The sequence below is a fragment of the Oncorhynchus tshawytscha genome, linkage group LG19, assembly GCF_018296145.1.
Source record: "Oncorhynchus tshawytscha isolate Ot180627B linkage group LG19, Otsh_v2.0, whole genome shotgun sequence".
NCBI classification, from domain to species: Eukaryota; Metazoa; Chordata; class Actinopteri; order Salmoniformes; family Salmonidae; genus Oncorhynchus; species Oncorhynchus tshawytscha.
Window position 1 is genome coordinate 50,022,863 of NC_056447.1, and position 17,324 is coordinate 50,040,186.

At 47.5% G+C, this 17,324-nt stretch overlaps 1 protein-coding gene across 1 annotated transcript; it reads right to left on the minus strand.

Moving 5' to 3' along the window:
• Positions 1–235: 235 nt before the first annotated feature.
• Positions 236–3,787, minus strand: LOC112218906 (shaker-related potassium channel tsha2). Its single transcript, XM_024380141.2, has 2 exons — positions 1,454–3,787; positions 236–874 (listed from the first exon to the last, which is right to left on the minus strand). The coding sequence occupies exon 1, from the start codon at positions 2,946–2,948 to the stop codon at positions 1,497–1,499; it is 1,452 nt and encodes a 483-aa protein (XP_024235909.1). The 5' UTR covers positions 2,949–3,787; the 3' UTR covers positions 236–874; positions 1,454–1,496.
• Between the last annotated feature and the right edge of the window lie 13,537 nt (positions 3,788–17,324).

The following is a 17,324-nucleotide window of genomic DNA, read 5'->3' on the forward strand; positions in this document are numbered from 1 at the left end:
TCCCTGTATCATCCCTAGGCCCTATGGAAAGAAATGTGTTTTTTGCCAATTTTAACCGCAGACTTGTTGTTTGTGTACATGGATTTTACAATGTTGTATGTTTTTCCCCCAACACCACTTTTCATCAATTTCTATAGAAGACCCTCATGCCATATTGAGTCAAAAGCTTTTTTGAAATCAACAAAGAATGAGAAGACCCCCATTGGGAGGAACGGTAGTTAATATTAAAACAAAATCATGAGGATTTATTTATTTAAAAAATATAGTTCAAAAGTTCACATACAATTTTGCAATCTTAGAAAAATAGAAATAGACCTTTCATTCACATTTTAGAGAACTATTGATTTCTCTTTACATGCAGACATAATTCTAATTCCTATGGGCAAGTTATTTTAACACCAGTGATTCCTTCCCAAGGACCATTTACAGCTAAATTTGAATTTGTATACAATAAACAGTTATATAAAATAAAGGACTACACAAGTAGTTCCTTCAAAACTTTCCACAAAGGCACACAGAGCAAGGCATGTTCACATTTCAATTCTGAGCTGAGAACATAAGGATAGCATTAAAAAAAATGCATATTTACAACCATACATTACAGGATATCTACACAGTAGTCATTTCAGTTCATTGAATACATTGCAAAGTACATTGAAAGGGCCATTGAACATTCAGATTGGTAGTTTGTTCAAGGGGCTCTCCATTGGATGCTGCTGCAGCACCTGTCATCTCACATTGCTGGCCAGTAGTTCATAGGACAAGTGTGTGACGTTTGATCACTATCTTGACTTTTCCAGTTACAGATATATATGTAATTGCTTGCATTTTCTTTCAAGTGTAGCAGAAAGGCAAGGGTCTTTGATCTTGTACTCTGCAAGTAGAAAGAAGAGAATGCTTTTTCATGCGGTTATATTCCATCAATTCAATCCAGAATGTTCCTAACAAGCTTGTTAGTGACAATGTATGTATAGTCATGAGTAAATAATACACACACACACACACACTTTTGATTATCAGCAATTTCTTGCACACTGTTCAGATAACCGAAATAGCGGTTAGATTTTTTTGCCTTAGAAGCGTCTGCTGCACGACTGCGTTTCAACCACACAGTGGCGCTCCGAGTTCAGAAATTCTATAGGCTATGCAAAAGAAACCTAGTTCTATAAATTGTTGTGGGGGTAAAGTTATAGGCCTACTGAAGGTGTCAAACAAATGAATTCCTGTTTTTTGAAGATCATATGACAACAAACAATAGCGTAATAGCGTGAGTAACAACGCGCGCAATTATTCAAACATGCACATAGAGCTGGCACTGACCTGGCATTACTGTAACGAAGCTATAAGCCTACTGTTGGTATCCAACAAATTATTTCAAGATATTTGAAGATTTACATGCCAACTAACGGCGTGCGTAAAAGCGCGCGTAATAAAGTACGCAGGGGCTACTCACGTAGACGGTTTTTTCCCTGCTCAACTAGGCCGATGCTTGTTTTTCATACATCCGTCAGTTTGCCAGTGTAATGTTCAAATGGGTTGAAGTTTGTTAATCTGATAGTCTCGCAAGAATCCTCTTCCGTGTACTCTGAATTGGTGAGGGACTGTCTGCTGTCGCTGGTCGATTTGAATTCTCCGAATGAAGCGTTCTGTTGACCACAAGTCACGTGGGTATACACAGCGGTTTCCTCGTCATTACGCTCTCTGTGATAAAAGTAGTTAAAATTGGACACGATAACAGGGACAGGTAGGGCTATGGTCAACACTCCTGCGATGGCACACATAGATCCCACTATTTTGCCACCAATAGTAACCGGGCACATGTCTCCATATCCAACCGTAGTCATGGACACCACCGCCCACCAGAACGCGGCGGGGATACTTGAGAATCCCGATTCAGGGTCGTCTGCCTCTGCAAAGTAAACTGCGCTGGAGAACAGAATAACCCCTATGAGAAGAAAGAATATCAAAAGCGCGAGTTCGCTGATGCTGGCGTGGAGTGTCTGTCCCAGGATTTGGAGACCCTTGGAGTGCCTGGAAAGTTTAAAAATCCTGAACACTCGAACCAAACGGATGACTCTGAGTATGGCTAACGACATGGCCTGCTCGCTTCCTGCTTCCTGTTGCTCTGCTAGTTCAAGGCCAAGGGTGATGAAATAAGGTGCTATCGCTAAGATATCGATGGAGTTCATTGCGTTTTTGAAAAAAGCCGGTTTGCTCGGGCAAGATAAAAACCTCACGAGAAACTCAAAGGAAAACCACACGATGCAAAGTGTCTCCACCATAAAAAACGGATCTGTGAATAGATTGTTTTTTTTATGGAGAGTAGTCCCATTCGTGGTATGGTGATTACTTAATGGTAGGTTTGCGCTGGTATCTTCCCTGAACTGTGGTAAAGTCTCTAGACAGAAGATCAAAATGGATATTACAATCACACTGACTGATACGACAGCGATCATCCGGGCAGGCCCTGAGCTCTCCGGGTACTCAAACAACAGCCACAACTGGCGCTGAAACTCGTTGTCAGGCATCGCACGTTCCACCTCTATGATCATACCTTCATCTTCTTTAAACATATCAATTGCTTCCTCTTCGATTTCATAAAATGTCATTTCTTCCATGAAAATGTCCATGGTAACGTTGACAGGTCTCCTAAGCTTTCCCCCAGACTGGTAATAATAGAGGATGGCATCAAAGCTGGGTCTATTCCTGTCAAAAAAGTACTCATTTCTCAACGGATCGAAAAAGCGCATCCTTTTACGTGGGTCTCCTAAGAGCGTGGTGGGAAAGCGCGAGAGGGTCCTCAGTTGAGTTTCGAAGCGCAGTCCCGAGATGTTGATGACGACCCTCTCGCTGCACTCCTGATCGCCCCGCTCCACGTCGCAATCATCTTGGTAGAGGGGAGAAACTACCACAGTCTCGTCCTGGATCTCACAGGACACAACAGTCATCTTTTACCCTTCTCAAGGGTAAGGGCTTCACTCACCTCCACGGCCCCAACTATCACTTTCGGTAGTTTTTTACTGCCCAGGAAAAGTTTGCTTCTTGATGGTTTCCTCCATTTAAATGCATACACTTTTTTTAGTTGCAGAAGGTACTGAAATGTAATCCAGGCAGTCTACTTGCTACCGTTGGCTGTCTACACTGATGCTGATCATATTCACACCATTTTAAACTACCAGATGCCCTCCCCAGGTTGACTGACGTGATGACACTTGCTGCACTGTCCCCTGCTCACTCACTGCTCTCCCTGTGACATGTTGTTAAATCTAACTCAACTAGTAAACACCTATTACACTTCTTAAAGTTTCCTCAACTCAGGACTTGCAGTGTTGACCAGTTCTCTAGTATCATATTTCAGAGAAACAAATCACAGCCATCATTTTTTTTAAAGGACTGTCCAAGTGTCCTTTAGTTAACCTTATAAACTGTAGCCCCTGCCTACACAAAAACATCATACCTTTTTTCCTGTTGCATTTTGAATATTTGTTGCCAATCTGAAATAACCACAAGGGTTCTAAAGCAGATTACTAGGAGCTCTAACCTAAAGCAGATTACTAGGATCTCTAAACTAAAGCAGATTACTAGGAGCTCTAAACTAAAGCAGATTACTAGGAGCTCTAACCTAAAGCAGATTACTAGGAGCTCTAACCTAAAGCAGATTACTAGGAGCTCTAAACTAAAGCAGATTACTAGGAGCTCTAAACTAAAGCAGAAAGCAGAGTGTAAAGCACCAGCTTCACATATCCAACCAGGGGCCCTCCTGGACCGGGCCAGTGGAAACTGCTAGCTTGACTGACACCTGAGCACCCACAGTGGATAACGTCTTCAGGAAACCTCAGCCAATACCCCCCCCCCCCCTTATTCCCAGCACTTAAAGGGTTCCATTTTACAACTTGGAACAGGGGGCCTCTCGCAGAAATGTGACCTAGCATTTGGGGTCCCAGAGAGACTGGGGTGTAAAAAATCAGCTACGTGTACACTCACCCCAATTATAATGTAACCTCCCCTCAGATCCTGTTGCCTCCGTAACAGTAGGCCTGAAACTGCTCGGTAGTGGTTTGTAAGAGAGGTGAGAGAGAGTGAAAAAGGTTGAATGACACTTTCCGTACTGCTTTCGGTGCCCATGTCGTCCTAATAAGAACCACTGGTTCTGAATTGACTAGACGAGGCCTGTAAGAGGAGAAGAAGTAGCCAAATTTAGATTTTATTATCCCCTGAGATTGGATGTAGGCCTAAGTCGAAAGCAGTTGCGCATTAAAGTCCAACATGTTGCAGTTTAATATGTGCTGTAAGTAACATACCTGTACAATTAAGACTGGCTACAACCCTCTAAGGGAGAGTTTTCTTTTCTCTTTTGTTTGTGTCATGTTCCTAAAAAATTATTGTAGGGTAGGCCCACTCTGTAAATGAATCTCTCTCTTACACAACCTTGCCCACCAACTTGGAGCTCCGGTTTCATATGCTTCACACATGATGTACTTTGAAGACTGAGAAATAATCTGAAACAAGATCAACAATCTTTCCTAGGAACACCGTTGATTAATGTCTGTGTCAAAACTGAAGCACCAAACCCAAGATAGGCTATGCATCTTACACTCCAGAAGGGAACCAGTTTTTGATGCAGTAGCCTATGTACCCAACCCATGCTATCACAGCTTTCTAATTGATGGCCAATGAAGTTCACTTTTGTGGTGATCAAATGTTTTGTGAATGGGTGGCCATGAACATAGTGGACACAGCTTAACTGCCCCCTCTATCTATACAGACCCAGGGTTGGATGTCAGAGTTAAATGTCAGTGTAAGGACGTTGTGCCGCCTGTGATAATCTGTTACCCAACGACCGTCTAGGTCAAGCCAAGTCGTCAGGGGCTTCTGTCTCCACGGAAACAAACAGTAAACAAACAGTCAGAGTAATGGCTTTACTGCAGGCTGATAAATGGGTTCGAATTTAAAAAAGGTTCTAAGAATGCCACTTTCATCATTACTGTTAGGAATCCTGTTGTAGAATTTCTCCATCATTTTTCACTTGTCATCTTTTCCCCATTGGTGATGAAGATGAAAATAGCCCTAAGTGATGACCAGTCACCTCATTTGCTCTGAAAGACTCACTTCTTTCACAGAGTAAATATGGCATATGTGAATCAGTAAATAAACTCAGTAACTGTAATGTAGTGGACATGGTTTACTATAGGTGTGCTGAATTTTTTTTAAATTCAGTTTGCTGTGGGGCACACACACACACACACACACACACACACACACACACACACATGGGTGCAGGAGACCCTCATGTCAACAGGATATCCTCAAGTCATTCACACCAAGAATGTAAGGCAACATAGAGGTCGATGCCAGGTTCCACAGGGCTCACATGTACACAGTGCACAAGCATGAATATATTCAGAGCTGTTAGGGCCTCTGCCTTCCTTGTACACATATAGACATACCAAGTCGTCATGGGTTCGATTCCAGTGCACGCTCTTCTGGCACAATAACTCAATCCCCCGTTGACTTGATTTAGGGTCACATTACAAAATGGACAATCAAGGGATATTTTACCCCGATCTTGATAAGAAATTATCATACCAGACAATGTTCGATAACATAAATAGGAAACTAATAAAAGAATAACAGTAGGCTACACCAACATTAGTTTCCATTCATAGTGTCGGGTAAATTGCCACAGTAGATTTGCTGTGGTTAACAAGTTATTTATATTGTACAGAATGCTTGTCAAATAGATACATTTTCCTTAGTCTGTTAAAAAAGGACTAAGTTGTTCCGATAACAAAATACTTTGGTTGCAAGCAGGACTAAGGCAGAGAAGAAGTGTAAAAAAAGGCTGTCCTGCTCCTCTCCTCTCTACCTAACTTCCCCTCACGGTCCCGTTAGTTTGGCTGCTCAGCCTACCTCAGTTATCCCTCACCCATCATAGCCCTGCCATACCCAACCAATCAGAGCGCTTGGAAATGCGCATCTGGACACTGCACCCGCCCAGTCAGGTTAGAATGTTATCGTCAACCGAAGGGCAGAACCAAACCAATCAGTTATAACTATATAGCGGGTGAGGGCATTCACAGCCAACCGCTCAGATGGGTGAGGGCATAACATCCAACCGTTTTTCTGTAGTCCTTCTTGCCCGATTTAGTGACCAACAGTTTTTTACATGGTCCGTCATTTCCCCCGGATTTAGCGACCGATAGCTTTTACATGGTCCTTCGTATCACCGGATTCTGATCTGCTATAATTGAGATGTTGAAGTAGCCATAAAAGGAGTTGTTTCCACACCCCAGGATGCAGACGAGTTACCCTGCATCCCAAAGATGTACGAGACGCCTGTCACCACCCACTTCAGCCCTCAACGCCACACAAAGCCATCATGCACCTGAGGAAGATGAGTTGTGAGGCCCTACAAACCTCTCTCATCTAAGTGACTACCAGCCCTGCTTCAGGCCTTCTCAGTGGTCAGGGAGTGACTACACCCTCACCAGTTGGGAGCTGATGAGGGAATGCGAGTACCTACGTCACGAGCAGCATGAGATCAGGAGGGCATACTCTATGCTCTCCCGGCCTGAGTCACCACCGCGGGAGCACTGGTACCGACACTACTCTCCTGACCACCACCACCACTAGAGCCATTGTCACCACCGCGGGAGCACTGGTACCGCCACTACTCTCCTGACCACCACCACCACCACCACCACCACCACTAGAGCCATTGTCACCACCGCGGGAGCACTGGTACCGCCACTACTCTCCTGACCACCACCACCACCACCACCACCACCACCACCACTAGAGCCATTGTCAACACCGCGGGAGCACTGGTACCGCTACTATTCTCCTGACCACCACCACCACCACCACCACCACCACCACCACCACCACCACTAGAGCCATTGTCAACACCGCGGGAGCACTGGTACCGCCACTACTCTCCTGACCACCACCACCACCACCGCTAGAGCCATTGTCACCGCCACGGGAGCTCAATCACTGCCGGTACTCCCCAAGTCGGCCCGGCTACTCCCATGAGAGACACTACACCAGGACCTCCCGGGTCTGAGTGTTCACCACCTCCACGGGACCATTGGGACCCCCACTATGTCCCGAGGTGGCCCAGCTATTCAACAGATCTTCGTCGCTCCAGGACCCCCGGGCTGGAGCCTACATCATATCTGCCAGAGAGTCAGGAGCACCACCTCGCCCCAAGGTGGTCCAGCCGCTCTCCCAACAGACGTCCCTCTTGGCCGCTCGGGTAGCCAAGGTTCGACTGTCTGCTACCCTGGAACCTTCAGCCTCAAAGACTCCACCTGCTCTCCCTCAGGTCTCCCTCACTGCTCCTGGCCCACAGCCTGCTTCTTGGATGGAGCCACAGCCTGCAGCTACTGCAGAGGTCAAGTACAGCTCAGATGTTGAGGCCTCTCCAGTCAAAGCCTGGTGGGACCTGCTGGTAACCAGGCGTTCAGTGTAAAGTAACCAGGCGTTCAGTGTAAAGTAACCAGGTGTTCAGTGTAAAGTAACCAGGCGTTCAGTGTAAAGTAACCAGGCGTTCAGTGTAAACCAGGCGTTCAGTGTAAAGTAACCAGGCGTTCAGTGTAAAGTAACCAGGCGTTCAGTGTAAAGTAACCAGGTGTTCAGTGTAAAGTAACCAGGCGTTCAGTGTAAAGTAACCAGGCTTTCAATGTAAAGTAACCAGGCAGTGTCCTGCCCCTCAAGCAGGTCCAGTGTATCCTGCCTCCATGGTATGTTCAGAGCTTCCTTCCCGGTAGGGTCAGGTTCAGAGCTTCCTTCCTTCCCAGTAGGGTCAGGTTTAGAGTTTCCTTCCTTCCCGGTAGGGTCAGGTTCAGAGCTTCCTTACTTCCCGGTAGGGTCAGGTTCAGAGTTTCCTTCCTTCCCGGTAGGGTCAGGTTCAGAGTTTCCTTCCTTCCCGGTAGGGTCAGGTTCAGAGTTTCCTTCCTTCCTGGCAGGGTCAGGTTTAGAGTTCCCTTCCTTCCTTGTAGGGTCAGAGATCCATTTCCTCCCGACAGGGTCAGAGTGTCCTTCATCCTGGTAGGGTCAGGTTTAAAGTCCCCTGTTTTCCCAGTATGCCAAGGCTGTCCTGACCCTCAAGTAGGTCTAGTGTATCCTGCCCTGCATGGACCGCATCCCCCTCTTTGTTGTGTACACAGCGTCCTAGCCTGCCAAGCTTAGAGCCCCATGCCATGCTAGGCCATAAGTTAGATGCCCCATCTACAGCTCTGCATTCTACTGCCCTGCCCCCTGCCTAAGTTGTTAGGCCTATCACACCAGGTTTAGAACCCCCAGTCTTACAAGGCCCCATGTTCATTGTACTAGGCTCGCAGTCTCCAGACATTGTCAGCCCACAGCTCAGAGTTTCCTTCCTTCCCGGTAGGGTCAGGTTTAGAGGTTCCTTCCTTCCCGGTAGGGTCAGGCTTAGATCCTCCTGCCCTGCTAAGCCACAAGTTACCTGTGCTAGGTTCTCAGTCCTCAGCCCTCACCTACCCTCAGTCCCTAGCGCTAGGTCATTGGTCTCCAGCTGCACTAGGTCATTGGGCTCCAGCTGCACTAGGTCAATGGTCTCCAGCTGCAATAGGTCATTGGTCTCCAGCTGCACTAGGTCATTGGTCTCCAGCTGCACTAGGTCATTGGTCTCCAGCTGCACTAGGTCATTGATCTCCAGCTGCACTAGGTCATTGATCTCCAGCTGCACTAGGTCATTGGTCTCCAACTGCACAAGGTCTGTTTTCTCCAGCTGCACGAGGTCTGTTTTCTCCAGCTGCACAAGGTCTGTTGGCTCCAGCTGCATGAGATCTGTTGTGTCCAGCTGCACGAGGTCTGTTGTCTCCAGCTGCATGAGGTCTGTTGTCTCCAGCATTAGTCGTCCCTCAGTCCCTAGCCCAGGTGGGTCAACAGGCTCCCACTAGGCTCAAAGGTACCAGTTTCTCTAGTAGGCCCAGAGCTCTACTATTCTCCAAGTCCAGCATCAGTTTCCCTGTCAGGTTCTGAGTCGTTCTGCCTGGCAGGTCCAGCATCAGTTTCCCTGTCACGTTCCGAGTCGTTCTGCCTGGCAGGTCCAGCATCAGTTTCCCTGAGATGTCCAGGGTCATTCTCCCTGTCAAGTTCAGAGTCATTTTCTCCCTGTCGGGTCCAGAGTCATTTTCTCCCTGTCGGGTCCAGAGTCATTTTCTCCCTGTCGGGTCCAGAGTCATTTTCTCCCTGTCGGGTCCAGAGTCATTTTCTCCCTGTCAGGTCCAGAGTCATTTTCTCCATGTCGGGTCCAGAGTCATTTTCTCCCTGTCGGGTCCAGAGTCATTTCTCCCTGTCGGGTCCAGAGTCATTTTCTCCCTGTCGGGTCCAGAGTCGGTTTCCCTGTCGGGTCCAGAGTAATTTTCTCCATGTCGGGTCCAGAGTAATTTTCTCCATGTCGGGTCCAGAGTCATTTTCTCCATGTCGGGTCCAGAGTCATTTTCTCCCTGTTGGGTCCAGTCATTTCTCCCTGTCGGGTCCAGAGTCATTTTCTCCCTGTCGGGTCCAGAGTCGGTTTCCCTGTCGGGTCCAGAGTAATTTTCTCCCTGTCGGGTCCAGAGTCATTTTTCTCCCTGTCGGGTCCAGAGTCATTTTCTCCCTGTCGGGTCCAGAGTCATTTTCTCCATGTCGGGTCCAGAGTCATTTTCTCCCTGTCGGGTCCAGAGTCATTTCTCCTGTCGGGTCCAGAGTCATTTTCTCCTGTCGGGTCCAGAGTCGGTTTCCCTGTCGGGTCCAGAGTAATTTTCTCCATGTCGGGTCCAGAGTCATTTTCTCCATGTCGGGTCCAGAGTCATTTTCTCCATGTCGGGTCCAGAGTCATTTTCTCCCTGTTGGGTCCAGAGTCATTTTCTCCCTGTCGGATCCAGAGTAATTTTCTCCCTGTCGGGTCCAGAGTCGGTTTCCTGTCGGGTCCAGAGTAATTTTCTCCCTGTCGGGTCCAGAGTCATTTTCTCCCTGTCGGGTCCAGAGTCATTTTCTCCCTGTCGGGTCCAGAGTCATTTCTCCCTGTCGGGTCCAGAGTCATTTCTCCCTGTCGGGTCCAGAGTCATTTTCACCCTGTCGGGTCCAGAGTCATTTTCTCCATGTCGGGTCCAGAGTCATTTCTCCCTGTCGGGTCCAGAGTCATTTTCTCCCTGTCGGGTCCAGAGTCATTTCTCCCTGTCGGGTCCAGAGTCGGTTTCCTGTCGGGTCCAGAGTAATTTTCTCCATGTCGGGTCCAGAGTCATTTTCTCCATGTCGGGTCCAGAGTCATTTTCTCCATGTCGGGTCCAGAGTCATTTCTCCCTGTCGGGTCCAGAGTCATTTTCTCCCTGTCGGATCCAGAGTAATTTTCTCCTGTCGGGTCCAGAGTCGGTTTCCCTGTCGGGTCCAGAGTCATTTTCTCCCTGTCGGGTCCAGAGTCATTTTCTCCCTGTCGGGTCCAGAGTCGGTTTCCCTGTCGGGTCCAGAGTAATTTTCTCCATGTCGGGTCCAGAGTAATTTTCTCCATGTCGGGTCCAGAGTCATTTTCTCCATGTCGGGTCCAGAGTCATTTTCTCCCTGTTGGGTCCAGTCATTTTCTCCCTGTCGGGTCCAGAGTCATTTTCTCCCTTCGGGTCCCCTGTCGGGTCCAGAGTAATTTTCTCCCTGTCGGGTCCAGAGTCATTTTCTCCCTGTCGGGTCCAGAGTCATTTTCTCCCTGTCGGGTCCAGAGTCATTTTCTCCATGTCGGGTCCAGAGTCATTTTCCCTGTCGGGTCCAGAGTCATTTTCTCCCTGTCGGGTCCAGAGTCATTTTCTCCTGTCGGGTCCAGAGTCGGTTTCCTGTCGGATCCAGAGTAATTTTCTCCATGTCGGGTCCAGAGTCATTTTCTCCATGTCGGGTCCAGAGTCATTTTCTCCATGTCGGGTCCAGAGTCATTTTCTCCTGTTGGGTCCAGAGTCATTTTCTCCTGTCGGATCCAGAGTAATTTTCTCCCTGTCGGGTCCAGAGTCGGTTTCTGTCGGGTCCAGAGTAATTTTCTCCCTGTCGGGTCCAGAGTCATTTTCTCCCTGTCGGGTCCAGAGTCATTTTCTCCTGTCGGGTCCAGAGTCATTTTCTCCTGTCGGGTCCAGAGTCATTTTCTCCCTGTCGGGTCCAGAGTCATTTTCCCTGTCGGGTCCAGAGTCATTTTCTCCATGTCGGGTCCAGAGTCATTTTCTCCCTGTCGGGTCCAGAGTCATTTTCTCCCTGTCGGGTCCAGAGTCATTTTCTCCCTGTCGGGTCCAGAGTCATTTTCCCTGTCGGGTCCAGAGTAATTTTCTCCATGTCGGGTCCAGAGTCATTTTCTCCATGTCGGGTCCAGAGTCATTTTCTCCATGTCGGGTCCAGAGTCATTTTCTCCTGTCGGGTCCAGAGTCATTTTCTCCCTGTCGGATCCAGAGTAATTTTCTCCCTGTCGGGTCCAGAGTCGGTTTCCTGTCGGGTCCAGAGTAATTTTCTCCTGTCGGGTCCAGAGTAATTTTCTCCCTGTCGGGTCCAGTGTCATTTCTCCCTGTCGGGTCCAGAGTCATTTTCTCCCTGTCGGGTCCAGAGTCATTTTCTCCCTGTCGGGTCCAGAGTCATTTTCTCCTGTCGGGTCCAGAGTCATTTCTCCTGTCGGGTCCAGAGTCATTTTCTCCCTGTCGGGTCCAGAGTCATTTTCTCCTGTCGGGTCCAGAGTCATTTTCTCCCTGTCGGGTCCAGAGTCATTTTCTCCATGTCGGGTCCAGAGTCATTCTCTCCCTGTCGGGTCCAGAGTCATTTTCTCCCTGTCGGGTCCAGAGTCATTTCTCCCTGTCGGGTCCAGAGTCATTTCTCCCTGTCGGGTCCAGAGTCATTTTCTCCCTGTCGGGTCCAGAGTCATTTTCTCCCTGTCGGGTCCAGAGTCATTTTCTCCCTGTCGGGTCCAGAGTCATTTTCTCCCTGTCGGGTCCAGAGTCATTTTCTCCCTGTTGGGTCCAGAGTCAGTTTCTCCCTGTCGGGTCCAGAGTCATTTCTCCCTGTCGGGTCCAGAGTCATTTTCTCCCTGTCGGGTCCAGAGTCATTTTCTCCCTGTCGGGTCCAGAGTCATTTTCTCCCTGTCGGGTCCAGAGTCATTTTCTCCCTGTCGGGTCCAGAGTCATTTTCTCCCTGTCGGGTCCAGAGTCATTTCTCCCTGTCGGGTCCAGAGTCATTTTCTCCCTGTCGGGTCCAGAGTCATTTTCCCTGTCAGGTCCAGAGTCATTTTCTCCATGTCGTCCAGAGGTCCAGATTCATTTTCTCCATGTCGGGTCCAGATTCATTTTTCCCTGTCGGGTCCAGAGTCGTTTTCTCCCTGTCGGGTCCAGAGTCGGTTTCCCTGTCGGGTCCAGAGTAATTTTCTCCCTGTCGGGTCCAGAGTTGGTTTCCCTGTCAGGTCCAGATACGTTCTCCGTGTCAAGCCTAAAGTTATCAGCATTAGGCCCCCAGCCTTCAGCCGTTCTAGTTTTGCAGTCTCCAGCTCTAGTCGGTCCTCAGTCCAGTGCTCCGCCAGGCTATATATTCTCTGCCCCACTAGGTTTGCAGCATCTGCCCTCAATTGGTCGGCAGCCTCCAGCCTCAGTCGCCAACAGTCAGCTCCCTCAGTGCTACATGCCAAACCACCTGCTCTAGTTCTAGTCCCTGGGTCTCCTGTCCTGCTAGACCCAGAGTTATCTGCTCTTCTAGATGTGCAGTTAGACAGTTCACAGCCCTCAACCTGCACCCAGTCACTATACTAGACTATATGTTCCCTGCTTGGCTAGGTTTGCAGCCTCCCACTATACCTGACTTGCAGTACTCAGATTTAGTACGGGGTTCCAAGTCCCCTGCCCTGCTAGGCCCTCTGCTCCCTGACCTGGGGGATCCACCGTTCCCTGACCTGGGGGATCCACCGTTCCCTGACCTGGGGGATCCACCGTTCCCTGACCTGGGGGATCCACCGTTCCCTGACCTGGGGGAACCACCGTTCCCTGACCTGGGGGAACCACCGTTCCCTGACCTGGGGGAACCATCGTTCCCTGACCTGGGGGATCCACCGTTCCCTGACCTGGGGGAACCACCGTTCCCTGACCTGGGGGAACCACCGTTCCCTGACCTGGGGGAACCACCGTTCCCTGACCTGGGGGAACCACCGTTCCCTGACCTGGGGGAACCACCGTTCCCTGACCTTGGGGAACCACCGTTCCCTGACCCTGCTGTCTCTAGTTCTGGGGGGTGGCTTGCTTCCAGCCTTGGACGACTCTTAGCCCTTCCCACATGGGAGACCACCTGACCTTGTCTCTGGGGCACAGCCGGCCCCTGTCTTCAGATCCCTGATGATCCTCACTCAGGGGTCCCCACATGCTCCACCATGACAGTCATTGCTTTCAGCAGTGGGGAAAGTGTCACCAGCCGCAGCCAGTAAGCTGCCAACGACAGTTGTGGCCGCCATGGCACATTCCTCCGCCGCAGGAGGCGAGCCACCTGCTTCAGCCATGGCCAGCCTCCAGCATTGCACTCAGCGTCTAAGGATGGGGCCCAGCTGCCCTGCACCAGTCCAGTTAGAGGGCATCCCCCCCACCCATGTGGTGTTCCATGGGGTGGCCCAAGACTATCTCTGCGTATCTGTGTACCGCCTTCACGGGGTGGCCCCTAAGCCTTGCCTGTCCTGCCGGGTAAGATTTGGCACGCTAGCAGTAAGCTTCCCCTCGAGGCCTGTGGCTTTTCAGAGACTGTTGTCCTTTCAATACTGTGGCCCCCATTAGAGACTGTGCCATTTAGGTTAGAGCCTTTTCGTGGATGTTAATATTTCCATAAGAAATATTGGGGTGGCTTTAAAAAAGGCTGTCCTGCTCCTCTCCCCTCTAACTAACTTCCCCTCACAGTCTCTTCAGTTTCCCTGAAGTCCCGTTAGTTTGGCTGCTCAGCCTAACTCAGTTATCCCTCACCCATCATAGCCCTGCCATACCCAACCAATCAGAGGGCTTGGAAATGAGCATCTGGACACTGCACCCGCCCATTCAGGTCAGAGCGTTATCATTGTCTGAAGGGAGAAGACGCCATGTTTCTGAGGACTGTTTTTATTGTTGACAGGAATACGAATGTCTGAATGTTGTGCCTGTATCTAAATAACCACAACAATAAGATTCCAAATCATTCGGATGACAAAAAATCATATAAACATCCTCAAATGGAAACAGCTGTGTGTGGTGGTGACTATCAGGAGTACAGTGATGGGCCTCAACATCATGTTCTAACTGGACAGCACTATAGCGGGTAAACCAATCAGTGAGGGCATACCAGCCAATTGTTTTTACTTTTTCATTCTAGCTACATTTAGTGACCAGTTTTTATTGACATTTTACATGGTCCATAATTTCTCCGGATTTAGCAATGGAAGCGAGAAGGCTCACTCTTGCCAAAATCTGTCCAGAATAAGCCAAATGTGTTTCTATGGGTTTAATATGAAGAGCTAAACTTCTTGCCTGCCTTCCTGCCTTTGGGACAACGACTCCCATTGTTAGGGTGGAGACATGAGCATTCCCGCCGTTAAATACATATCTCTGATTAAGGTAACGGCGACATCATTTAGAGAGCGGTAATGAGGTGACCAATAATGGTTGCAATTAAGATCAGCTGTGCTGGTGAATTTAGCGCATATTGATGGTTTAACTAGACACCAGCTGCCGCCATCGATGGTTGCAATAGGCCCCTGGTTAATTTGATTATATTCAAATAGGCTACATTTAGTAGACTATCCATTAGCCTATCATATTATTAGCCACATATTGGAAGGTGTGAAAAACAGTAATATGCTACAGTTTTTTCCCACCTGGCTGAGTTGATGAGCTGATTTGGGCCTTCAGTTGATTAACAGATGTAGGCCTACAGTAGAATGATACATTTAACTCCAGTGTGGATGCTCGCCCACATGTTATAGTTAGGCTATGTATAATTTGCACAGATGGATAGAGTACTGAAAATCTATACTTCAATAAAAGTTCTGTAAATAAGATGCTTATTTTTACTCAAATAAATAACACTCATAAGAAACGACTCAAATAAAAGTTTTTTAAAAAGTATCCGGTGAGAAAAGTACTATTTATGGGTATTTTTGTTGTAGACAAATGATAGATGTTTGACAGCAAACAAAAAAGAACAACAACTTAATGCAACTGATTTGACATTATTTTATTATTTAAGTCAGATGTCCTCCAGCACCATCTTGCAGATGTCCTCCAGCACCATCTTGCAGATGTCCTCCAGCACCATCTTGCAGATGTCCTCCAGCACCATCTTGCAGATGTCCTCCAGCACAGGTACTCTCCAATGACAAAAGACGTGGAAACAAAGTCCGTAGGCTTTACAGTTTCAATTAAGGTCCTATTCAAAGTTGCCTTAATATCTTATCAATGTGCTCAATTTCATAAAAATGTAAATGTTACTCGAGCCATTGGAATCATTTTACATATTCAATGGCATTAATGAAAATCCATTTCAAGTAAATGTGATGGTGAATGCGTACTAAAAATATTTACACCAAGTGATGTTTCATTTCACACTCAGAAATGAATCTGTTTTTTAAATTTATTTTACTAGGCAAGTCAGGTAAGAACAAATTCTTATTTTCAATGACAGCCTAGGAACAGTGGGTTTAACTGCCTGGGGCAGAACGACAGACCTTGTCAGCTCAGGGATTTGAACTTGCAATCTTCCGGTTACTAGCCCAACAATCTAACCACTAGGCTACCCTGCTGCCCCGTTTGGTGGATGCCAGGAGAACTCTACCTGTCCGAATGGAATGCCGACTGCGAGCCAGGCCTAGTCGTCCAACATCAGTGCCCCCGACCTCACTAATGCTCTTGTGGCTGAATGGAAGCAAGTCCCCGCAGCAATGTTCCAACATCTAGTTGAAAGCCTTCCCAGAAGAGTGGAGGCTGTTATAGCAGCAATGTACCAACATCTAGTGGAAAGCCTTCCCAGAAGAGGGGAGGCTGTTATAGCAGCAATGTTCCAACATCTAGTGGAAAGCCTTCCCAGAAGAGTGGAGGCTGTTATAAAAGCAAAGGGGGGGGGGGCCAACCTCATATTAATGCCCATGATTTTAGAATGAGATGTTCGACGAGCAGGTGTCCATATACTTTTGGTCATGAAGTGTATCACACTAAATGGATGATGGACATCCACAAATTAACACATGCCAAATGAAATGGGAAAATAGAGCTATTTGGCAGAGCACACCAGTGGTGGGTTCGGTGTTAAAATGAGAATGTATGAGCAGTAAATAACCCCATACCTACTGTAAAATATGGTGGATGAGAATGTATGAGCAGTAAATAACCCCATACCTACTGTAAAATATGGTGGATGAGAATGTATGAGCAGTAAATAACCCCATACCTACTGTAAAATATGGTGGATGAGAATGTATGAGCAGTAAATAACCCCATACCTACTGTAAAATATGGTGGATGAGGATGTATGAGCAGTAAATAACCCCATACCTACTGTAAAATATGGTGGATGAGAATGTATGAGCAGTAAATAACCCCATACCTACTGTAAAATATGGTGGATGAGAATGTATGAGCAGAAAATAACCCCATACCTACTGTAAAATATGGTGGATGAGGATGTATGAGCAGTAAATAACCCCATACCTACTGTAAAATATGGTGGATGAGAATGTATGAGCAGTAAATAACCCCATACCTACTGTAAAATATGGTGGATGAGAATGTATGAGCAGTAAATAACCCCATACCTACTGTAAAATATGGTGGATCTTTGATGTTATGGGGCTATTTTGTTTGCACTGGTCCTGGGAACCCTTGTTAAGGTCTACGGCATCATGAATTTTACCCAGAACCAGGAAATTTTAGCCAACAACCTGGTTGCCTCTTCCAGGAGACTGAAACGTATCCTCAACTGGATCTTCCAGCAAGACAATAACACGACGCAGACATGAAAATCCACATTTCTGTTTTTTAATTGGCCACAAAATCAACATTTTGAAATGGCCATCTCATTCTCCGGACTTGAAACCCACTGAAAACAAACAAATTGCATTAGTATAAAATTATCTAATCTCCAAATGTTCTTAAGCGTACAATATAGCTCAGTATTTGAATTATTTATTTATTTTCGTCTTTATCAAGGGTGTCAATAATTTTCGACCCCACTGTATATCAGATTTTTAGCAGGTCAGTCTCACTAGTCAACAGCTCATTCTTGTTCCTACTATGTTGTTGGATATGAAGTAGGGGGTCTTTGACTTGGATGCTTCATATTTAAACAGGTTTCCTTTTTACACAGCA

Coding starts and splice junctions, on each gene's coding strand:
- LOC112218906 (XM_024380141.2), bottom strand. CDS start 2,948: ATGACTGTTGTGTCCTGTGAGATCCAGGACGAGACTGTGGTAGTTTCT.